We start from the raw sequence: 25,903 nt of genomic DNA on the forward strand, positions 1-25,903 counted from the left end.
GCCCCAAGATAAATCATATTTAAATATATCAGTAAGAATTGACATTGCCTCTGTCCTAAGGTATGCCTTAAAAAACTTGTCTGTTAATTTAACATGCAGAAATATTTATTAAGCATCTACTACATGGCAGGCATTTGACCAAGTTTTGACAATAAGAGACAAATAGAACATTACTGCTCTTTAATTGTTTAGAGCATAGTGGAGACAGATACTCATCAGTTACAAATAATAAATGGCTAGGCAGCTCCACACAGAGGAGAAGCAGCTGAATAAAACAGGGATCAGGAAAAGTGGTCCAGAGGAAATGAAACTGAAGCCATAAGGCTATGTTTTGAAGGATGAATAGGAGTTAACTGAAAGGAGAAGCAGGCAAGAACGCTCCAGGGAGATGGAGCAATGTGTATCAAGGCTCAGAGGGATAAAGTAGCACAATATGGAGAACTACAAGAGGTCCCAAATGCCCCAGGGGACCCTTGGGGGCTGGGTATAATATGAAGTGAGAGAGTCAGAGCCAGATCTTGGAGGCCTTTGGGTGCTGAGACTGAAGCCGTGATGGAGATGCACCAGCAGAATTTTAGCAGGGACAAGACAGGACCTTTTGTCAGCTCCTTTCAGCAACACTGTAGGGGCTAAATGGAAGGGCTCAGACTAGAAACAGAGAGTCCAGTAAGAAGGGAGCAGCAGTAATTCAGGAGGAAATTGAGAGGCCCATAAAACAAGTCCAAGGCAGGAGGTTAAGGAGGAAGGAGAAGATCTTTTAGAGACTAAGATCAAATCTATCAACTGATTGAATATGGAGACTTGACATAGAATGGACATTTCTAATGGACCCCAGAGTTTTATCTTAGCTGGCTTACTGGCTGGGTCTTAATCCCAAATATAAGAGAGTCTAGGAAGATGAGTTTGGGGGAAAGAACAGTGAGACAGAGTGGTGAAAATCCTGAGTTCTGAAATTAAATTTGACCTACATTTATATTCCCAGTTCTGTCATTGACCAACTGCATGAAATAGTCTGGCTCACCTAACTTCTCTGAGCCTTGGTTTCCTTACTTGCCGAGTGGAGCTAATAGTCGTACCAATGTGGAAGGCTTTTTAAGGATTAAGAGAGATACCCATTAGGGAGAATTATGCCTAGTACTTATTAAGTGCTTGATAAATATTAGGCACAATGTGAAGAATGCTCCTCCGGAGTTAACACAAGGCAGCATCCCTAAGCCCAGGCGGCCTGACTTCAGAGTTTGTACTCAGAATTAACACACTGCCTCCTGTGGGCAAGTGTCTATCGGTTAAATGACTGGAATGTAGTCTGGAGTAGGGCAGTGATTTGTCATAAGGATAATAAACTAGGCAAGTGGTAAATCGCAGATTTTCTATGCCAGGTTAGGGAGTTTGACCTTTATCATATGTGAAGAGTGAAGAAAGGTGGGGTTTTAAGCAACGGGATGACAGTCACAAATTTCATTTTAGAATAATCACATCAACAACATTGTGGAAAGGCTATAGTAATGCCACACAAAGTGGTTGGAGAGGGCTGCTGGGCCCCCCTTGTTCTTGTCTCCCTAAGTGTATAGAAAACTCTGTTTGCCAACTTCCTTTGCTTATTTCCAAGTACAAGTGAGGGAAAGTTGAGGTGTTCCGAGTCTGTTAGCATGAAATATTCTGTCTTAGTTGGCTCCCACAAGCTGTGGGTAACGTGGATCCGGAAGGTTTCACTTTGCCTTAAAAGGCTAATACTTGACACTATACAAAACAGGGAAGGAAGTGTGTTTGTAGATGGATAGAAGCAGCCAAGCCTGTGGGACCACAGTAGGCTCCAAACCCTGCCTCGTCTAGACCTGTTTGAGTGATTTTGCTCTCATTAGCCTGTCCAAAAAAGAATCTTCAAAGTTTAATGGTGCATAGTTGTGCTTGCAAACTTCCCTTGTCGAAGTATGGGCTTTATGAGGGTTTGATGGCCCGCAGTGGGTTGGCTGGAAGCCACACGGGTGCTTGAATGACTTTGTATGAGTTTAATGACTTCATTCAGAAAGAAAAATTTGGATTAGAGAGTGGTGAAAAATAAATGCAAGAGTAGCCATCCTGACAGGTGAAGCTTGATGAGAGTGTCATATAATTCTCTTCAGAGGTGCATTTCTGCTTCAAATCTACTTGGAACTGGGACTCTTCTTTCTCTCTGTGACAGTCTTGCTGCTACAGAATGAGGAGTGGAGAGAACTGTGGGGACAGAGTTGACAAATTTGAGTTCCAATCCAAGCTCTGACTAGCTAGCTGTGGGGACTTGGGCAGAGCCTTGAACTCATCCATTAAGTGAAAATACTAGGTCTTTAGGAAAGAGGAGGAAGGGTAGGAGAAGGAGGATGGTGAGAGGGAAGAAGGGGAAAATGAGATCATAAGGATGGTAATTTCTACTTACCTAGTTTTTGTTCTACTTTTCAGAGCACTACACTATGTGGTTCATACACTTTACTCTTAAATCTCCCAACAGTACCTCCCTAGCTCTTTATGGATCTTTTCAAGTGTATGTTTTTCATGATTCTGCGTTTATGTGAAAGGTGTAGAAATAATACGGAATGGCAGAAAATGATGACAAAGCCTTCCTGTATAATTGGAGGTGATATTTCAAAGCCTTGAGGCTGCCTCAGCTGAAGCCAGGGGCAGGAATGAAGATTGGCATGTGTGGTAGAAAAAAAATATGTTTCGGTAGAGCACCGTGATTAAATCATGGTGGTCATGTTTATTTCCTTCGCCTTTGTTGGTCCACCTAAAGATGGCATTAAAGCTAGGGCTGAAGCTGTAGCCTGTTCAGTATACTGCTACTAGGTAATGGTGATTTTAAATCTAGTGGTTTTCCTGCTCTCACTGCTCCATTAAAACCCAAAGCCTCAGGCTAGTTTTCAAACTGTCACACAGCTTCTTGCCTTACCACCATTCTTGTCCCTTGCTCCCTTATCACACAGCTTTCTCCTCTCACCCTGGAATGTGTGCTCATTCTCTCCTGACGTCATGCCTGCCTTCATCATATACCTAGAATGATTCAGCACAAAAGTAAGGAGTCCTTTATGGCCCAAACATTGAGCTCAGACCTAGGAATACATAGAAGAGTCAATTCTGAATTTAATGTTTATGTCCTTTGAAGAGGGAAACATGGGGTGGAACGGAAACCCAGTACATCTCACCTAGATGACAGAGATGCTACCACTCTTACCTTCCTGCTGCCAGTCTTACCTTTGCTTGTTCTCTGCAGCCAAGCTCATGCCTGCAGGAGGCCCCGGCTCTACCTGAATGTTCGTCTAATGACCCATAGCTGATGCACGTCTCAACAGGACTCAGACTCTGTCTCACACAATTTGAATCTTTATTTTGTATTTTGTTTCTAATGTGTGAGGCACTTTACACTCTTTATCCCCAAATCCTACCACAACCCAACAATAGCTGTTCCTGTGGATCTTTCCAGCCCTTTGTTTTTATGATGAATCCTAACTGGAATGCCACTCTCCTCTTTTCTTTTGCATAATCTTCTTCCAACCTTGCACATTTTTGTGTTTATGTGGGCCATTGGACATCAGGAAGCTGTAATTATTATTATTACAACTACCCAACCTTAATAACTAACACTTTGTAGCCCTTTAACCACTGATAAAGCATCTCTGTATCCATTATCTCATGGTTTTACACGAAGAGCTTTGTTATATAATTAGCATAGATATTAATTACCATCCCTGATTTACAGATGAGAAAATAAATCTTACAGGAGCTTAGAAGCCAATCTTTTACTCATCATATAACAAACGGTCCTGAATAAGACCATGTCTTCCCTATGCTATCTCTGGGGAAGAAATGTGTACATAATTTACCTACCTCAAAATGTCTGATGGGAAAAGCATCCTTCTGGGTTATGGCACTGCTAAGTATCTAGGATTCCTTAACCTTTTTTGGCACTAGTGGAAGCCATGTGGATTTACAGTGCTGTTTCTCAACAGAGCTGAGTGGATCAAATAGCAAATGTGTATGACCCTACTTATCCTGGTATTTATCCTGATATTAATACATCTTTCCATTGCATTTGTGATGTTCTTTCCTCTTCTTGGAATGATATTCTGCGTTCCTATCTCTACATCCCTGTCTAGATGCCACCATTCCTAAGATCTGACTAAAATTAAAGTTCATAAAAAATCTGTTTCCCTTTCTTCTCTCTCTGTCTGTACTCTCCCTGCCAGAAGCTAACTTGACCCCTGTTGAATTCCCAGAGCACTTCTCCAGGCATTCTCTCTTCTGATGGAGGTATTTACATAGAGTTGTCATTCCCCTGATCAAATGCCAAACTCTTTTGAGTTCAAGCATCTCTCTAGATTCATTTTTGTGGCCCACATGAGATGTAGTCAATGCTTTGCACATAACAGGTTCTCAAGGACATGTGTCCAATTATAATAAATAGAAGAATTTCTGTTTAAAAGAGGAATTTACTGAATACTGAAGACGAACCATGGACTGAAAGATGAGGGGGAGGGAGGGAGGGGGTGATGGTCATGGTGGGGGGCACTTGTGGGGAGAAGCACTGGGTGTTATATGGAAACCAATCTGACAATAAACTATTATAAAAAAATAAAAATAAAAGTGAGATCAGAAACAGCAAAAAATAAATAAATAAAATAAAATAAAAGAGGAATTCAGTTTGGGTGAGGACACCTTGCATGAAACTTAAATAACTGAGAACAAAGTCTTCAGGACTGCATGCTCTAACCACTTGACTATGTTTCCATTCCAGATAAGATAGTCACTATTATTTCTGTTGTCATAGTGTCATTTTTATGTTCAAACTGAGACTTTGAAGTGAAATCTCTCCTAGTACCACCAAAGTTGTTCTTCTACTTGGAAGGGTGTTCAATAGAAAGTTATGGAGTCTCTGTTGAAGGGCTGCTCCATTGATTCTCTGGAGATTCAGATTCTTTTGACCAGTGTGGTGTTGCAACAGCTTGAAAAATTGAAGGAAAGAACCATGTCTGTCTAGACTGACCAGAAAGTAAAAACAAGGGGCACTTTGAAATCTGTGAATCTGACCACAACTGAGAGTTGTACTTAGTCCAAGCAACTGGAAAATCAGTTTCTTGGATTAGACAAATGCTTCCCTTAAGACTCTCAAACTGCCAGCTTTCTTCTTTTATAATTAATAGAAAATTATTGCACTGACAGACAAGGGACTTCATATTTGAGCCAATGGGAAAACTTGACGTTGAAACCAGGGGAAATAATTTAGCCCCAAATAGAGTTGTTAATGCCAGGATAAAAGCAAACAAATGTGCTAATGATCTCCCCTTAGAATTGGACTGTGATGAATTTTGATGTATTTCCAGATGGAAAACATATCAGTTCTCTCTGGGCTGGGGACCGGACACCAGAATGAGAAAACACTGAGGTGAAAGTCAGTAGAAAGCACTCAGGATCTCATTTCCATTTTCTAGAGAATAAGAATGCTGAAGGGATGGTTAATTCCCATTTGAAGGAACAAGATCTGTAGGGTCAGAGAATCCATGACAGGGTGGTGTTGGGGTAGGAGAAGTCCTAATTTCCATGATAGGGACTGCAATCACTCTGCTGGCTTCAGGAATTATGTGCTTGTTTGAAGGCACAGCACTGCCTGCTGGTCCTTGTGTTCAGTCATCTTACCATCTAACAAATATTTACTGCCACCTACCACATACCCAGTTATTTTCTGGGTGCTTTGGATACAGCAGAGACGAGTCACAGAATTGTAGAATTCCCATTCCAGTGGTGGGAGACAGACAGTAAATATATATAAATAAATGTACAAAACCAGTGCTATGAAATGGAAAAGAAATCAGAGTAAGGGGAAAACAAGTGCCGTGTGTCAGGCAGAGTGGGGGGAGACATGCTGCTATATTATACAGGTTGCATAGGGAAGTCCTCACAGGTGATGTGACATTTGAACAGGGACTCTATAAATGTCCTGAGAAAGACACGTGGCAGAGGCAAAAGCCAGGAGATGTGAAAGTTCCTGGCAGGATCAAGAAAAGCCTAGGAAGCTAGGTCGGTGGAAGCAGGGGCAGCAAGGGCAGGACGTAACCCATGCAGTGTGAGCTGGAGGAGGGCACATCCCATCGGCATGGTCTTGTACTGGAGAAAACAAGGCTGAGCCAACCTCCCTGCGGTAAATAGAGACACTTCTGAATTGTTGACCGTTTGAACTTTCTTTGGTTATAAGTAACAGAGAAACAAACACAGAATCAGTTAAGCCCAGATGAAGTTTGTTGGCTCTCACAAATAAAAATTTAGGCCCTAAATTCTAGGCACATGCTGGGCCCAGCTACTGTTTAATTTAGGTGTCACACTGTTAGTTACTACTACACATCTCTTGGCCCTGTTATATCTACTGGTTCTTGCTCATGATCCAGATGGAACACAGGACAGCTTCAGCTCCACATTAGTGTAACACCAGTCCAGTGGAAGAGAGGAATCCCTGCCACCCCGCCCCACCGATGTTTGGAGTGACTGTGTGTCCTGGTTTACTAGAAGAGTCATGCAATCCAATATAAGCGAGGTATCCACCTCCCTGTTGTAGGGGGTGACCACATGTGTCAGTTTGTCCAGGCAGTCCTCAGTCATACTGCCAGCCCTGCTTAAATATTTATTGCCCTGAATTCTCTCCAGAAGTATCCCAATTTGGACACTAGATTATATGGTCATTCTACTGATGATGCAAAGTAAAATACTGAGATTAAGTCTCATCGGTCATTGCCTCAGATACAAAATTATCCCCTAAATCTTACACAGGATTTATTTACCCAGAACTGGGGAGAGATGGGTGCAGCAAAGAGGAATAGAGAGACTATTCTTCCAAGAAGTGGGATGGTGGATTCTGGGTGGCCAAAGCCACAAATTCTGTTACAGTTCCCTTTTCCACCTTTATACTGTTCGGTAGGTGTTAGCAGTAAATTGAGAGAGTTTGGGAGTTGGGAAAGCATGGGTTTGAATCTTGGCTCTTTTGCTTCCTCTTGCTCTGTGACCTGAGTCAGATCATCTTTCTGTTCTTAGCCTCAATTTTTTCATGTACAGAGAGAACTCATTGTGTTTGCCTCAGTGAGTCATTATGAGGATTAAACAGGCTAATGGACATAAAACATTTACCACAAAGCTTGACATATGTGATCTAATGAATTGATAGCTATCATTTTTCCATGAGGCCTAAAACAGACCTGAGCATACATTCGGTGATGAGTAAGGCAAAATCCTGTCTTTGTGCTTTTGTTTCCTCTACCTAGAACGCTTTCCCCAGGTATCCACAGGGCTCGATCCTTCAGTTCCTTGGAGCTTTTTTTCAAATGCCATCTCTCTGCAAGGACCTCTTGAGCTACTTGTGTAAAAATTGTGATGCCCACTACTTCTGTCTCCCTTCCCTGCTTTGCTTTTTCTCTTCAGCACTTGAAACTCCCTGACCTACCACATACTTTACTTGCTTATCTTGTCCAGAATCTATCCCCCCTACTGGAATGCACACTCCATGGAGGCAGGAATTTTGTCTGTTTTGTTCACTGCTGTGTCTCCAACACCTGGAATAGTGCCTGACACATTATTAGGCTCATATTTTGTAACAGGGAGGGAATGAGAGAGTCTAGCTGAGGGAGAAACATGAGCCAAAGGGTAGATGGAATGTGGAAGTTTGTACAGCAGACATAGTTATCAGTAGAGGAAATTCAGGCAGGAAGCACACACTGGGGCCAGGCCGTAGAAGATTCAAAGATGTGGGCAAGGATCCAGCTTTTATTCTGCGTGTGATGGGAGCCATCACAGCTTTCACAAGAAAATTTATATGAACAGAGTTCTGTTTAATAGGAGTAATCTGACAATGCTGTTTGTAGCATGGCTAGGCATCGAGAAAGGCTGAGGTAAGACATACCAAGAGATAGAACTAACAAGATTTAATCCAATGAACAAAAGGAATACTAGTGATGTGATTGCTCTGACATTAATAGTCAAGAGTTGACAATTCTTAGAGATAGATGGTAGAACTTTCAAGTTAGGAACAACTTATATACAAGCAACATAATGTTTCTAAATGACTTTTACTTATTTTCCTCTGTTTTTACCAGTTAACATGACACAATAACTGTTTTAGCAACTGGAGACCTTGAGCTTCACCCTCCTCTGGAATGTATCTACACTTGCTGTTGAAAGTAGATGTGATGACATCTCTCTTCCTGGGAGCCCAGTTTTCTTTTCACAAGTAGTGCTCCTACTAGGAGCAAGTACATAGTTGCACGTTTGGAAAAATGGTAGTGGAAACAAAGAATAGGGTATAGGATTATCCAAATTCCAAAGTAGGCAGTAAAAGGGATTTAAGTCTGAAAAGGAGAAACTAGGGCTTCTCCCTTTCCAACCAGCCAAGCACTACATTTACAAGTGTTTGAATTATTGCCCAGATTGTGTGTGTGTGTAACATTTATACAAACAAGCCTGTTACTGATAGACATAGAACCTATGTTCTCTCTAACTCCAGGAAGCCCTATTCACATATTCACATGGAATACAATGGGGATGCTGCTTTCTGTGGTTGTGCAATGGATGGATCTGCCTCCAAGAATGTAGAATAGGGGACTGATTTGAGGGTTCGCTCTGCTCTTTCAAAATCTTTCTTCTTCCCAGGTCCTGTGAAAGCTGTAGTTTGTCATTAGAGATTAATTTATTTGGGTTACCATTCTCTAATCCATTGGTGTGAATTAGTTCATCCAACTGCTCTCCTGTGTAGGTGAAGACTCCATGACTTACTGAGAAAGCTTAAGAGACAGGGGCCTGAAAAATATAAAAGACTGAAGAGGGGTAGGATGGAGGGTGGTTACTGACAGCAAACTTGGCCTGTTTCATACACATTGAGTCAAGAGCTATTCTGCTTTGAGCAACATTGGAGAACTAAATTGGGGTCAAGTGGGGATGAGTCTTAAATGCTGAGCTAATTAACGCAATAGGGAACCATTAAAGGTTTTTAAGCAGGAAAATTTATGGAAATACAGATCAATCAAGCCTTCCCATACCCAAACGTCAAGTGCTGAAGTTACTCATGAACTCCTGCCTGGACATCTCTGAGAAGGGCATTGTTCTCTTCCTGATCTCCACCCTTTCATGAGAGCTGGCTAACCTGTGTCAGCTTAATTCAACACATATTTACCGCACACATATTATATATCAGCACAGATATAAGTTTCAGAAACAGCTGCTAAAAAATACTATTCTCTGGCTTCCTTTCTCGTCTTGAACATATTCTTTCATTTCCTCCCATTTGCAATGCCTTGGGTGTCGTTCCACCAGGAAGTACACTTTCCAAGTACTGTCATGTTAGAGCCTTAGGAGAGAACTGATGTGGCCTAGAGTGTTAACAGGAGCGCTCTGTATGATGAGAAATGTATGTTTTCTTTACTCTGGCCAGATTTTTCTAGACCAGAAAGTGAAGGTTTTTTAAATATTAGCATGTAGTATATTTAACAAAGTGCTTACTGAAAATCCCACAAAATATGTCTTTCCTGCATATTTTTAAAGCACAGAGGCGCTCACCTTGGTTTGTGTAAGCATTCAGTGGTGCATGTTATACTTTATTTTGGCCGCCGTGATACATATCGGGAGGGTGGCTCTCTTTGGACTCCTGGCAAAGCTGGCTAACTGTACACAAAGTTGGTCCAAGGATAGGGTGACTTGAGTGAGTTCTGTACGAGAGCTCTCCCTGTCTGTTGTATAAACATCTGTCTAAATCCAGTCCAGTTCATCATGCCCACTCACAACTGAATGATCCTAGGTCAAGTTCTCCATTGTCTGTTGCTTGAGCTATGGCTATAGTTTACCTTCTCACAGTCTCCCTTATTCTAGGCTACTCCAGTCCCCTCTACCCTCCATATTGCTTCCACATTTTTAACCAAAATCAGACTTTCTCTCTTGTGTTTTTAAAAGCCTCTGGTTTCTCTGTAGGGAAGGTCAGGAAGAATAATTTTCATCACGAGTCAAGCCACCTCTTAAATATATTAAAATGTGCATTAAGGGCTGACTGGCAAGAATATAAGTGAGGTTTTAAAAGCCATATTTTGCATTACCAGTGCCTTGAATTCCTTTTGAAATTTTAAATAATATGGACTAAATGAGATTTGGGTTTATTAAAAGGGGGATACTCATCTCTAGAAAGAAGTCCAAACTTGCTCTGTCATGCAAAGTCCCATATGATATGGTTCATAACTGTCTTTCCAGATCAAGCACCTGTCTTAATTTTGCTAGTCTCAGTACTTGACATTGATGATACTAACAAGAGTAGTTCTTTGGGGACTTTTCATCTGGTTGTGGAGATAGATGAATAAACTTAATTTCAAGTGGTTTAAGATGTGTTATCATAGAGACATACACACGGTACAAGGTGGGGTGGTGGAACAATGAAGGGTCAACAACTCATGTTGGGAGGAAGTGTTGAAGCTCTGGAGCTGTATCACCGAAGGCCGGTTATAATTAACTCCTGGATATGGAAGGGAAGACCAACATAGACACAAAAAAATTATATGCAGTGCTTTTGAGGCATGAACCTACTGGGACACTGGGTGACTGTGCATTGTCCAGAATGGAAGATGAAGTGGAAAAGGCAAGGAGTTATGGGATTTTACCCTAACATTTTTAGGGAATTCTAGAGTTTTGGTTGTTTGTTTGGTTTGGTTTGGTGGCATTTTGTCATTGTTGTTTGGGTGTATAAAGGACACATAAATGTGTTTTTAAATTAAAAAAATAAAACTATTAGAAATATAGAATAAAACTATATATAGTGAGGGATTGAAAGGGCTTAGAGACCCCTTCTTACAGGCCCCAATGTCCAAGAGAAATTGAAAGGTGATATGTATTCTGGTGTCCAACTGTGAACCCATGTGAATGGTACCATTGGGCAGGATAGAGAATGTAATTGAAGGAGCAGGTCTCAGTAGAAAGCAGGAGATCTGATTCGAACATGTCAAATGTGCAGCACTTGTGGGAAATTCATGTTAGAATGTACAATATAGAATCTGGAGTCTGGAAAGATTTCAGTTTGTGGGTGATGATGGAAGACATGGGTGTTAGTATTATCCAAAGTGGATTTGATATGAGAAAAGATGAAAAGCACAGACCTGCAAAGAATACCTTCCTTAGAGTGAATTATGTTTTAAATTGAAAATCAATCCTAAAGTTTCTATATTTCCTTGCTCTTCTTTTTTGAAAATTTTTAATGTTTATTTATTTTTGAGAGAGGGAGACAGAGTGTAAGTGGTGGAGGGACAGGAGGAGAGGAAGACGTGGAATCTGAAGCAGGCTCCAGGCTCTGAGCTGTCAGCACAGAGCTTGATGCAGGTTTTGAATCTACAAACTTTAAGATCATGACCTGAGCCCAAGTCGATCTCTTAACCAATTGAGCCACCCAGGTGCCTTTTCTTTGCTTTTCTATTGAAAAATTTTAAATATGTTTTCAAAACGGTCATCCTCTGAAATATTTATACATAGAATTACATATGTAAGTGGCAAGGGCATTTGTTCTTAAGTTGAAAGCAATGTATCTTTTTTTAAAAGAAGTGCTCTTGTATCTCCAAATTTGTACACTGATAGTAGTAGTACAGTAATAAGCTTGATTTAGACTTGACTCTGTGTCCTTGCCATCCCTTTTAGCTTTTGGAAGCTAGTTTCTCATTTCTAAGCCACAAATTATTTTATCAATTCCAGCATTCACAATTTTTCATGTTAGAATTCATGATGTGTTATAGCTAAATTAGCAGTAATCCGTTTTCTAAATGGTACGTAAAGTAATTTTACATCTTATAGTTATTAGCCTGTTTGACTCAAAGTCAAAGTTCTCCTTTGGCAACAGCAAGATACCCTTTGGAATCAAGAAGTGTAGAGTGAAATGGCCTGTTCTGCTCCCCGCAGCCTTCCCCCACCTGACCAGACTCAACCATCTTACACGGAGGGGCCAGAGCCCCCTCGTGAAAAGCCAGAAGCTGGGGAGGAAGGATGAGGGCTGGGCACTCAGACCCTCTTATGCTGGGGCTTTGCAGTCCCTGAGAGAGCAGAGGAAAGTGAGAACCCATTGACCTTGTAAAAACAAGCCCTTCTCTTCACAGAGGGCCGCCCTGTGTTGCTCAGGGTTCTGGTTGCAAGCAGCAGGCACTAAGTCCAGTGGGATTTATTGGAAGGAAATCTGGTGTTGACATCACCTCTGGTGAGATTTATTGGAAGGAAATCTGGTGCTCACAGGATCAACAGGAGGTAGAAGGAACAGGCTTAAAAAGGAGCAGAGACCAAGGGGCCCAGACTGTGGACCTCTGGAACGATCTGGCCAGGATGTCAGGCATTGCTGCTACTACGGCGTGCTGCCAAAAAGTAATCCTTTCTATTCCCTTGGGTTTGCCTCCTGGCTCCAAAGACAAGGGCCTAGTTAGGAGCATCCAGTCTGACTGTCGCTCACTTCCTGCCTCTGTTCTGGTCACTAGAAGTTGGGGAGAAGGAAGGTGTCTCCCTGTGGGCTTCAAGAGAAGAAAGCAGGGGTTCAGCATGTTACCAATACACCAGTACTAAGAGAGGGAGACCCCCAGCCAGAAAGGGGTTTGAGACTGTATTGCCAAACAGCAACACACATTCCACTGCACTCCCCTTACAAGTCTCAACTTGTGAGGCCTCCAGAGCAGACCAACAGTTCAAGGACTGGAGCATGTTTAACTGGACAGCCTTGACTTCATTCTGACACACAGGTTGGTAGAGCTAACAACCCTTCCAGAGCTCACACAGAGGGTCAGGCCTTGTGCTAGTGCATGATGTATGGTGGCCACCGAACATGCCAGTATTCATTCTTAGACATTTAGCAAATCGTAAAGAGGAGGACAGTGGTTTCCCAAGATTTCCCCAACCTGAAGGGAATGAATGCAGTGACCAGGGATGGCAGAATTTTGGGTGCTAAATAAAATAAAGTGTCTAAAAGATGCCATTGTTTGAAATTAGCCCGTTGGACTGACAGGTAATTAACTTCTGCCACTAGTTTAATTTCTTGTGTGGACCTGGTACAGGAAACCATACATGGGTGGTAATTTTTTTCCCTACAATCTCAGAGGAAATGTAACCAGGTATGAACCAGTGGCACAACTCATATATCAGTAGTCTGTAGCGGGTCTACATAAATCCTTTTCTTTAAAGTTATTTAACTGTTTTGAAAATGGTTTCAACAGAAGTAATTCCAATTGCACCAGAAAGGAAACCAGAGTCTTAAAGAAAAATATACTCTCTTTGCTGAGCAAGGCAAACATATCAGTATGCAGAGAAATGAGCCAGTCTCTTGTGTTTTATTTCCTTAAAAATTCCACTGAAACACTTGCTTTGTGTCTTTAAAAGGTTGAAAGACAAAGAATCCTGTGGCCACTAAAAAATTAATGCCTGCAACCTGTTTGTAACCACTTTAAAAGGTCAGGCATTATTTTATTTTTCATTTGTTTTTCTGTTATTCATAGTATTTCATTGTAGGACTTTGCACATGTTATAAACACAGTAAGTATTTGGTTTTCTTAAATTCATCAAAAACATTCTCTGGAGAGGAAATTTTCTGTTTAAATAAATAGATAACCTGTGATTTTCCTGCATACTTTATGTATAAACCAACGCATTGCTATGGCAAGCATAGCCCTCTTTAGAGCCAAGCCCTTATCGACCATTTTCTGCCACAATGTTGCATTTTGACTCTTCCAGGGACTAATGTTTAAAATAAAGACCCTTATATCTGTAAAAGCTGAAGATTTGACACTATTTTTTAATGTGTACTTATTTATTTTTAAAACTAGAGAGACAGCACATGAATGGGAGAGTAGCAGAATGAGAGAGATGGGGAGAGAGAGAGAAAGAGAGAGAGAGAGAGAGAGAGAGAGAGAGAGGGAGAATCTCAAGCAGGCTCCATGCTGTCAGCACAGAGCCTGATGAGAACTGGAATCAAGAGTCGATCGCTTAACTGACGGAGCTGAAGTTGCCCCAAGAATCTGATACTATTTACTACTAACTCAAGTCATTTAGTGAAACTGACTTCATTTTAAGAGCTAGAAGATGGGAATAGTACGTTTTAAGAACTAGAAGATGGCAATGTACAAACGGATGGCTTTGATAAAAAAAAAACAGCTATTTTCTATAATCAATGGAACTGATAATAAGTTAATTTAAACCATGATCCATTTCCCCACCCTGGGTCCACAGATGAGATGGAAGAATCTGTTGTTATTGGTCTTTTCCAAGATCTTCACCTGGCTCACTCACTTAAATTCTTTAAGTTTTTGCTCAGATGTCACCTGTGTGGCCTTTCCTAACAACTCTGTTTTAAATTTCAACTCTTCTTCCCCTTACCAGGGTGCCCAATCTCCCTTTCTGGCTTTCTATTTCCCCACAACATTTATCTGATAGAATATATATTTTGTTTATTAGTTTGTTGTTTTCCTCCCTTACCTCAAATAAACCTCCATGAGCACACGGATTTTTTTTTGGTCTGTCTTATTTCCTCTTGTATTCCTAGCACCTGGTACATGGTAAGTGCTCAATAAATGTTTGGTTAATATACAAGTGAATGCAACATTTGTTTGAAGGCGTCTGTGTATGGGCATTCCCAGCTCTCTTGGTTTAAAAAGCAAGTTCAGATCAATTATTTTATTTGGTTATTCTTACAACACTACTGGATTTTAAGAAAGGATTATTATCCCAATTCAGCAGATGAAGAAACAGGGCTTCCAAGAGTTTCTATGAATTATGTAAAATCAAGGGGCCTGCAAGATGTAGACTCCAGCCTGAGACCCAGATCAATTACTTTCTTTGATGTGCTGATCCCTGCCCAGCTTGTGCATCTGTTCAACCTGAGGAATTGATGCTTCGTGCTAGGCATTGATGGTCTCATCTCAGGGCAGTGGATTCCAACATGAAGATGAGAATGGAATGTGGATGCAGCATATGTACCCTTCATGAGTAAGACAGCCCATCATATATAATTCTCCAGGATGTGACCCCTAACTTCACAGCTGAGCCTTCTATGTACTTGCCTCTTGGGAGCAGAAGAGCGAGTCTTATGGGGGCTGTGCCATAGCCACCTCACAAGCCTCTGCAAACCCTTCCTTAAGCTGCCACTGAACATTACACCTGCTTCTACTTTAGGCCTCATGTCATGCTGTGGCGAAGGAGGCAGTATTGCCTGACAGTTACAGATCACAGATCTGAAAACAGGCAGAACCAGACAAAACTTGAGTTTGATGTGGTTATGAGTTTCTTTGGGGGAAATTAATCTGTCTCTTTTTCTATAAAACTAGGCTGATGGTACCAAGTTCTGATAAATAAATTAGATTTTCAAGCAGAGCACTCATCCTTGCCTTAGGTGATATTATGATGGACCTCCGGAATCTTCCCCACTACATTAGTAGGGTTATAGGAAGCAAGGCACTCTCCTGTCTGTATTAGTTTGCTTGGGCTGCTATGACAAAGTACTACAATTCTGGGTGGTTTTAGCAGTAGAAAGGAGGCCAGGTGATTCTGAGATCAAGATGTGGGAATGGTTGGTTCCTTCTGAGGTCTGTGAGGAAGAATCTGTGCTGTGCCTTTCCCTTAGTTTCTGGTGGTGTGCTGACAATCTTTGGCATTCTTTAGCCGGTAGAAACATCATCAGCTTCCCTCGGCATTCTCCCTATGCGTGCCTCTGTCTGAACGTCCCCTTTTTATAAGGGTACCAGTCATATTGGACTAGGTGCCCACCTACTCCAGTCTGATCTCATCTTAACTAAATATATCTGCAATGATCCTATTTTCAAATAAAGTCAAGATTCTAGGAGTTAGGACCTCAACATACAAATATGTGGTCGCTGGCGGGGGTGGGGGAGGGTGGACGGGGGAGAAACACAATTCAATCCATAATACAGGCCCTATCCGTTTTGTATTTGTTGTATTTACTTACATTTTGTTAAGTGTCAGGGCTTTGCTGCTAAATCCAGTAAGTTTAAAGAAAGGTCTCTAGGGGCACATGGGTGGCTCAGTCGGCTAAGCCTCTGACTTCGGCTCAGGTCATGATCTCGCGTTTGTGGGTTTGAGCCCCGTATGGGGCTCCGTGCTGGCAGCTCAGAGCCTGGAGCCTGCTTCCGATTCTGTGTCTCCCCCTCTCTCTCTGCCCCTACCCCGCTCATGCTCTGTCTCTCTCTGTCTCAAAAATAAATAAAACATTTTTTAAAATTATAAAAATAAAAAGAAAGAAAGTTCTCTACCATTCAACAGAGAGTAAACTGGGTTGCTGGAGGGGAGGTAGATGCAGGGATGGGTTAAATGGGCAGTGGGCATTCAGGAGGGCACTTTTCGGGATGAGCACTGGGTGTCATATGTAAGAGATGAATCACTTGATACTACTCCTGAAACCAAGACTACCTGTATGTTAACTAACTTGAATTTAAATAAATTATTTAAAAGTCAAAAAAAATACAGAAATGGCTTTAGAAGGTTCAGAAAAAGAGCCACTTAATGGCAGATTAGTGGCCTTTTGAAGATTACCTCTCCATCCCAGGTTTACCAGAAGAGGAGGCTTACCTTCAGCTAGTACCTCCTATGGGTTTGTGCTAGGTCTTTGGATCGGGATACATAATATGCGGGTGACTATTTTGTTCATGACTTTCCAAGCAGGAAAACACTTAAAAGTGTTTACATTCTTTCTGATATGTATATAATGTGGTTATAAAGTGATTAGGTTGGTTCCATAGTCTATATACATGCACTTAGAGTAGTGTATTACAATGAAAATTTACATTAAAATGTTTTTAATATCTAAATTGCAATGCTATGCTTTGTACATCCAAATTTTTAGAGTTGATATTTCTTCCCCAGATCACTTGCTTAATGTAGTCAGACTTTTGGAGTTGCTTTTCAGGCTACAGATATTTATTTGGGCACTTAGGTATGCATTTATAATGCATTCTCTAAGTGGTTGGGGCTGAAATCTTGAGTTGATGTAAATCTCAGGATTTATTGTGATGGAAATGAGACTATCCACAGAGCTTGAGTTCTTACAGAAAGTCTATAAATATTTGATGGATGAATGAATATATGAATGAATGTAGGGGCAGGGGAGGAAGTGAAGTCATTTCTTTTAAATTCCATTTGAACCAATGAAACAAATAACCTACAGTGAATATTATACTTAAGAGAGAAGATGATATATTTTTCTAAACTGTGAAAGCAAGTTTTAATTTTTTATATCATTTTATTTCATACGCTGGATTTTCTTGTGCCACCTTGACTCTCCCCTACATCTTCTACTTTGTGGCTGATGATTTCAAGCACTCTATAATGAAAGGAGCCTCTAAGAAAGGCAGGCTGAGAGCAGCCAGAATGAGCACACATCTGCACAGGGCAGGAAGGCCACTGTAACATCTGGCAGTGGTAGCCGACTGGCTCCATTTGTTGGTGCTCATTAAATTCACATTAATGCATGAGCTGCTCTGAATGTGTAAATGCGATCTCCGGTTGGTTGCTTTCTCCCAGGCCAATGGCAGTGACTTTTGGGCTCTACCGCCTGGTTGTTTACTTGCCAATGGCATTTGACCTTGGGTCAGACCTGTATTTAACCCTTTCCTGTAGGTCAAAAACAAATTAATTTGGTGAGAATTAAATTGGAAATGAGTCGTCTGTACAGCAGGTGTTCCCTGTGGAGAATGTGCCCCAGGTGGAAACATTTTGAGATCTGTTCCTGGGTCATCTCTGAAGAAGCTTCAGAGGTCAGAGAGGCAATTCCAAGACATCCCATGTGGTAGAAGGCCTGGAGATGGATGTTAGCAGGTGCCGACTCGAGTGGTTTTCTCAGCAGCTTGGGGGACTTTCAAAGAGATAATTTATTCATATATTCATGAACATATATCTGGGACATTCATTGAGGACTGATTTACTTAGAAGTTGCCCTAAATGATTGGAACTTTACCCTTTGGCCCTACCTCCCACCATCAACCAAAGGCTTTGATTTGAAGGAAAGAAAGTAATGCATTCTTCTCTTTCTTTTTTCTAGAGGATGAGGAAGATGAGGAAATGGTAGAACCTAAAGTTGGCCACGATTCAGAACTGGAAAACCAAGACCAAAAACAGGAGGTGAAAGAAGGTATGGTATGGGAGATGAATTAGTCATCATTTTATTGTTATTGTTTTTTTTTTTTTTACTAACATAAGAGGCTATCTGGTAAGTAAAAATTAAATACACACTCCCTATGTGAAGGTTTTTAATACATTACATTTAGCCCTGTAAACTGTAATCCCCAAAGCAAGAATCATTTATTTTTTGACTGATAGAAGTAAATAAAATAAAGGGGGGCCTGGGTGATTCAGTGTGTTAAGCATCTGACTCTTGATTTCGGCTCAGGTCATGATTTCATGGTCATGAGATTGAGCCCTGCATCAGGCTTCGTGCTGAGCATGGAGCCTGTTTAGGATGCACGTGCTCTCTCTCCTTCCCTCTTTCTCTGCCCCTCTCCCACTCTCTCATGTGCAAGAGAAAGAAGTAAATAAAATACAAGCTATCCACAATCCCAGCAACAAGTCCAGTCACAATTCAGTAAAATTATTACTAAAGAGTGAAAACATAAGATAATTGTTATCGGTTGTCATGTGACTTAGTTCCCTGCATCAGATCTTCTGAATGATAATAGTAAAGGGAAGAAGCATTTATAATTATTTTGTTAATAAATTCTGGTATATTCATGTGGTCTACCCAGACACATTAACAGTGATCATTACTATTAACTCTACTGTTCAAAGTGTTCTCCCACAACTCTGCCTGTGTGAAGAACGAAATTTTCCATGTTCCAGTGATAATAATGATGAGCACTTATTAAAGACTTGCTGTGTACTCAGCTCTCTCCTGTGCCCTTCTCCAGATATTATCCCCATCTCAAAAGATCTTTTTGAAGCAGATACTATTATTCCTACTTTATAGATGGAGCTATTCTGGGTGATAAGGAGCCAAGGTGTCTTTTGTGTGTCTCGGCAGAGTCCCTCCCACCCCCATCCCAATCCCCAGATCGCCTTCTCTGGTGATGTGCTGCAGCCCCTTCTTAAGTTTTGAGCAAAAACATCCTTCAGTTTTAACTGTTACTCATGCTTCATGGAATTGATTAAAGTCCTGTTATTTGAAGTACATTTCCTGCACTGCTGCAATGTGTGCCTCTTTCTCTATTAATGGCTTTTCTGCAAATTAGCACATAATGGGTTAAAAGCATGTTTATGTTGGCATCAGACTCTCTCTGGCTTTTTTTTTTTTAAAGCAAGAGAGTATTTTGCAAACTTTTAAAAGAATCTCTAGCAGATATAATCGTGGCGCCATTCACACGGCTGCATAGTAGTTAGGGCTGCGTCAGCACTTCCCTTACGAACCTTGAGTTTCAGGGATTTATTACTCAGCCATAAAAATTTGCTTTGGGCTGAAACTTGACATCCATGGTTTCAAACCAGGGAGCACATTTTTGAGAAATCTAGCCTTTTTTGGAGTTAAAAAAAACGGTGAACAGGAGATGGGAAAAAATCAGTGCTCACTAGCTTTTAGCTTTTTTGGCCATGTGATATCAAAATACACTAAACAGCAAAAGAATAAGGGTTTGATATTTTACTGTTTTCACTCCTTTTTTTTCCCCACAATGGAGTAGAGAAAACAGCAGGTACATTTTAGCTTTTAATCAAATTTTAGGACATTTCTATATGTAAGTGTTCTGGTATCTTCATGTTTTGAGATTGAAAACAACAGAATTGGAATCCTAACTCTTGTAAAGCACATTAACTTATAAACCTCACATTAACTTCAGAGAAGGATATCCTTCTTTATTAGTTTGGTTTGGTTTTCTTACTCATGTTTATGAAGTGATTTTACTATAAAATCCCATAAGAGCCACTGTCCCTATTTAATTGGGTTTAATATTTAAGCTATGTGGGAGTTCATTTCTTTATTTTTTGTCTTTTACATATACTCTTGAAAAATATTTAATGTTTTATACTGAAACTCAAAGCTGTATCTTTGAAACAAGGCAAGATATTTCTGAAATGAGTATTTTTGTAAAATAACTTTGGAACTCAAGGAAAGATTGTAAAAAGACTCAACATAAATTGTGAATTTCATCATGAATTTTATAGCTTTACAGAGAAAAAAATCCACCAATCCAGAAACCAAAAAATATAATATATAGTTAATAAATTTAAAAATAAATGGAAAAGTATCTATTAAGGTCAATTACAAAGAACTCAAGAAAGCATAGCAAATAGAATAGAATCATCATAAAGACACATATACAAATATTTTCATATACAAAACTATGAGAAATTAACACTTCTATAGTAAAATAGAATGAACAGTCTACTCTAAAATAGTATGTATACTAGATTTTAATCTTGCAACCACGAAGTCATAGACTTAGACCATCTTCTAAACTTCAGATTTCGTGAGTTCAGTACATTGCCTTCATAGTTGTTATTCAAGCTAAATATAACTGTTCAGGTGAATTTTGGCAAATATGAAAATTATCTTGTCATTTGGATCATATGTTAGTTATATCTATGTGTCTGACTTTTCATGAAGAATCTTTATTTTTTTTTAAGAAAAATAAGGCCACTTTGCATGCATAAAATGGTTTCAGCTCTTGGCAGAAATATTCCATGTTTTGTGTTGCAAAAACAAACAACAAACCTACCATAATAGCTCTGCTTAACTTAATAAGAAACACCAATTATTGTCAGTGCCCAGAATTATATATTTTGCTCTGATGTGCCTTTTGCTATTTAATTAATTAATACCTTTTTAGGCAGTGAACATGTTGAAAATAATTCGTTAGGTGTCAGGGATGGGGAAGGGCTGCAGAAACAGACATATCAGGGAGAATTTGGAGTCTATTTTGGAGGGATACAATTCTGATTCTACTTGTTTGTGCTTGTAGTTTGAACCTTGTGGATTCCATTAATCAATTTTCTTTCATGAATATGATGTCTGGAGAGGTTTTATCTCTGAATACAGCTTTTGGTTGTGGCTCTTGGATACTCCATTATGTTTTCATTACATTGTAACAATACTTATCAATTTAAAAATTTTTAAATATGGGAGGTTTGGGGTTTTTATAAAAAATAACTATAGCCCTAGTTAATTCCTAAGTTGAATATTATTTATGTCTTTCAAAAAGTACTTGTCTGCACATGCATCTTACTATTTTATGCTAACAAATCATGTCATTTGATCCCTGTTAGACATCAAAGCTTAATATAAAATATATCCTTTGTTTTGCTTCAGTAGCAATTTAATTTCAAGCCAAATATTGTATTGTAAAACATAATACTGCTGAGGCTACTGCTTCACCTACCTGAACTTGGCCTCTGCAAATACACTTTGATCAGCCACTTATGTTTCTCTTAGAGAAGAAGTTGTATGTCTTGAAAGCTGAGATCAAAGTGACAATAAGCTACAGGGAAGAAAAAATTACAGAAAATTACACAGATATTATTTTTTATTCAAGGTAATAGACCTGTAAGGAGATATACAGGTGAAATAGAAGTAACTCAAAAAGATAAACAGAGAGTAGAACAGATACTTTTAATATTATTTTAAAAAGAATAAGGAGAAAATATTCCCATTTCTCTGCTTAATTTCAGATGCATCTCAAGTCATCCATCAATAGTAACTAAGATCTGAACATGGCTTTTAGAATAAGACATTCTTCTTGACCCTAGACTATCCTTGTTTGGTGAAGTTTACTTATTTATGTGACAGTACTGTCAAAACAAAATGAACCTAAAGCTTTTTAGAATTTTTTTTCCCCTTTTGCCTGGTTACATTTAGTAGTTTTACTATTTTCTTGAACGTACCTGAGAGTGAAAAATCCAAATGCCTCATTTATGAGAGTTTTAGAAGGTAGACTAATAAATTACTACTTAATTACTGGCTATTGAATGCTTGGCTTAAAGTTTTAGTTAAAATCATAACCTCATTTTGTAGATGAAACTGCTACTCTTAGAGCTTTAACTTATTAAAGAATCAAAGTTAGCAAAGGGCAGAATCACAGTTGGACTCCAGGTTGGTTTTGTAGAGTCCTTGTTAGTTACATCCACACATTGTCAGTTTCACCTTTTCTCAAACTAGTGTGGGGGCAACGCTGCCCATGTGTTGATAGAGGTTTCTGCAGAGTCCAATACACATCAGCATAGTAAGGGCCCTGGAGGCTTTAGCAGCAAAGAAACAGGGCTACTAGAAACTGCAGGGTAAACTGTTTGGGGAACCGTCATCTGATGTAGTAGGTAAATCATGTTTTGTTGTAATATTGCCTAAAGAGCATTCTTTATGGTGTGAACCGACTGCATCATAAGAATTCTAGTTTCTTGTAAAAATACAGATTCTGGAGACCTACCAGATCTCCTGCATTAAGGTCTGGATCAGGGAGGGGGAGGTCAGAAGGGGAACACACTATGAACATTAAAGACGAAATCCTTGGCTCTGCAAGAGGGCTTCTAGACAGTTCAGATTTCGCAGGACAATGGCTTCAGGATACTAGTCACTGTTCCATAAACCTGCTACCACTGACTCACCTACGTGGTTTCTCTGACCAAGTGGCCGGGTAAAAGTGGTTATGGGAATGGTCGTGGAAGTGTTGGGCAAGCCTGTAAGTGAGAGACTCCTCTAGGAGCTCTACGCTGACTTCACTGCACTCTCCTCCTCTTGTTCCTTAAGTTCTAGGACCTTTTGGTCCTACAGAAAGTAATCCATCAAACGAGTATTGAATGCTTTCTGCAAGAGAGTTGAACTGGGGTTTCTGAAAAACCACAGGAGTTCAGCTGACAGTTTCTACCTTTGAGGGCTTCTCAGTCTGGGGGAGTTCCTAATTCTTTCTGTGTTACCTAATCATGACTCTGAGATGAGCCAACTTTCAGACACTGAGACATACTGCTAATTATTTAATCTCTTTTTCCTCATTTTATGTCTTCAAATTTGGTTCAGTAAGATTAATCATGCTAGAAAAAAAGGCATAAAAATGATTTTGCGGTGTCTTCTAGTAGTGTTTATTTATTCCACATGTTGTTTAAAGGCAGAAGGCATCTCAGGTGAAAGCAGGTTTGGAAGGTCATGTTTCAGTTTTTGAGTGGAACCTATAAAACAGTCAGCCAGCCTTACCAACTAACCATCTAAAATAGAGTGAATGTATGTAGCAGAGAGAGGGAAGATGCTACCCAGATGATATTATTGATAGTTCTTAGTGATTTCACATGTGCGGCTTTACAGTAGTATCCAATATGTATAGTTTTATAGATCTTTCTATTGTGTACTCTTTGAGCTGTTTTTCAAGTTCGGTTTTAAAAAAAGTAACATTCAGAACTGATTGCTAAAAAACATTAGTCTATTTTCATTTGTAATCCTTTTCTACTCTTCAAAGTAATAATCAGTCCAGATATGCAATATTTTTTTTGTAATTAGCAGGGGAGATATCTGTAAAAAACCTTTGGTGTGAATTTGGGAGTTATTTAGAACCAATATTAACAATGATTTATTTCACTGTCTGATCCCTTTTTTGGTAAGCAGTCTCTTTCAAGAGTTGGGTTCCTCTTGAAATGTTTTAATTGTCCTTTTCTTCTTTCCTAACAATCTCTTTGACTTAAAAAGCCCCTCCACGGGAGCTCACAGAGGAAGAAAAACAACAGATCCTTCATTCTGAGGAATTTCTCATCTTTTTTGATCGGACAATACGAGTAATTGAAAGAGCACTAGCAGAAGACTCTGACATCTTCTTTGATTACAGCGGCCGAGAGTTAGAGGAAAAAGATGGGTTAGTTTCTTGTGTGCGTGTTTAAAAAAATACTGTGATAAATTATTGTTGATTCTAAATTCACTTATGTATTGACTAGGCAAATCTCAAACCAAACAAATCAGAGGAGGATGAAATTCCAGGGTTGATCTTGCTGAACAGCTTTGACTAAGAGCTTTGGTTATAACTTCTGGCTTAGAGTTTCCCTGTAATTATCATGTGCTTCCGTGAAATACTTTTGAACTTGATATCTGGGGAACAGACCAGGTGATAGAGACTGGCAGAGTCACGTACATTGTCCTCTGAGAAAACATTCTTATAAGCAGCAAAGGAGATTTGTGTTATATCCAGTAGATCTATTTTTGCTGTCTAAGCAAACAGGAAGCTGAACAAAATAAACATGAGATATGGGAGCCCTTCACTGATGTGGGGAACAGCTAAGAGAGACTGCAACCCTTTTCTTCTTTTTGATACAATGAGTATATGTGTATATGTCTTGTAGAAAACACACGTGCAGGGATATATTTAAAGATAAAATAAAAAGTAATCAATAAAAGCAAATGATCCCCCAAATGACTTGTTCTGAGATGGTAGCATATGTAATGTGAAAGGCAATGGCAGTCAACCATCACCACGGGTATACTGGGAGATACTTTATGAGCTTTATAAGAAATAAAGCTAGTCGGTTTAGAGCCACCGATTTCTTTTGGCCACCTTATTCATCAGACTTGGCTTTTTACTGTTTCTAAAATTCAAATACGTTCTCAAAGGACAATGTATCATCACAGGATGCTTAAGGGAATGTAACTGAGGTTCCAAAACACAGTTTCAAAAGAAGGTTCTGAAAATATTCTACACAGTTGACAGCATCATTAGACTGCTCCAAAGAGACACTATTAGTTTGCATATACACTTTATGAGATGCTTTTTTTCTTTGAAAAAGCCATTACTCTGTGGCTCAGTTGATTTTATTATGTGCCCTGTTTCCTTCTGGGTGCCTGGCAGTTACTTGGGTGTGCATACTTCATGCCTGAGTTTGTAGTGGTAGCGTTGAGAAAGGGTTAGCAGGGAAAAAAAGTCCTAAGTCAGCTGATGGGAGCCCAAGTAAATAGTTGGGAGCCAAGTCTCCATCTGAACAAGGGCCATATAGGACAAGTGATACAGGGTGCAAGGCAGTGCGATGCAGCAAATGAACAGAAGACAGTGGGTGTGGAGGAATGTTTGAACTGATGCTGAAGAAATATGGGCGGCCTTTTGTGCAGCTCCAAATGCTGCTGGCACAGAAGAAGCGTTACTCAATCTGCACTGCACTCAGTCTTGTGGAGCAAATGCATGGCCAGTGCAGGGCTCTTCAAAGGAGGTGTTGTGGCCAGTTGAGTATCAGTCAAGCAAACACTGACCAAAGTGTATTCCTGGACCCAGATGATGTTTTTGTCTATGTTAAGAATCTACTTTTGGTGAATCCCCACTCTCCACTACGCCTGTCTCATAATAAGACATATCACTTGCTATTGAGCAGGGAGTTAATGCTACAGCCAATCAGATATCATAGGTGCAGATCATCTCTGGTCTAAGGCTAGATGAGGTGGTATTGATATCAAAGAATCTCCAAGTGGGCTGTGCTCCCTTGACAGCTGGGAGATTTCTAGTAAATTCTGCTTCAAGATAGTTCTTAGGAGGAAGAGAAGGCTTTAGGGGCTGGTCAAGGTCAGTGCCAGATAATTATTTGACATTTAATGCCAGGTTTAAAGCCACACAGGAAACTTTTCTGGGCCAGGTTAGGGAGAGCTTTTCATAAAGGACACCACCTTTGTTTATTTATGATCTGTGTTTGCTATGTAAATTGATGCTTTGGCCTCAGAGAGTACCATGCTCTTCCTATTTCATTCTTTCCATATAAGCAGCAGAGATAAAGCCCCTTTCTGATGCATCATATTTGTCTTTGATGTTTAAACTCTCCTAGGGATGTCCAGGCTGGAGCCAACCTTTCTTTCAATCGTCAGTTCTATGATGAGCATTGGTCCAAACACCGAGTGGTCACTTGCATGGACTGGTCTCTGCAGGTAAGAATTATTGCTGCAGGTGGGACAAACTGGGTTGTG

At 40.0% G+C, this 25,903-nt stretch overlaps 1 protein-coding gene across 4 annotated transcripts in view; it reads left to right on the forward strand.

The window, feature by feature from the left end:
* The window catches only part of DYNC1I1 (dynein cytoplasmic 1 intermediate chain 1), a 296,393-nt gene that overhangs the window by 156,154 nt on the left and 114,336 nt on the right, over positions 1-25,903 (forward strand). For all 4 annotated transcript variants that reach the window (XM_029929298.1, XM_029929286.1, XM_029929275.1 and 1 more), the window contains 3 exons: positions 18,050-18,139; positions 23,660-23,822; positions 25,765-25,864. In XM_029929298.1, the coding sequence (XP_029785158.1) occupies positions 18,050-18,139; positions 23,660-23,822; positions 25,765-25,864 (353 nt within the window). The remainder of the gene's footprint in view (positions 1-18,049; positions 18,140-23,659; positions 23,823-25,764; positions 25,865-25,903) is intronic.

The sequence above is a fragment of the Suricata suricatta genome, chromosome 2, assembly GCF_006229205.1.
Source record: "Suricata suricatta isolate VVHF042 chromosome 2, meerkat_22Aug2017_6uvM2_HiC, whole genome shotgun sequence".
Classification (NCBI taxonomy): domain Eukaryota; kingdom Metazoa; phylum Chordata; class Mammalia; order Carnivora; family Herpestidae; genus Suricata; species Suricata suricatta.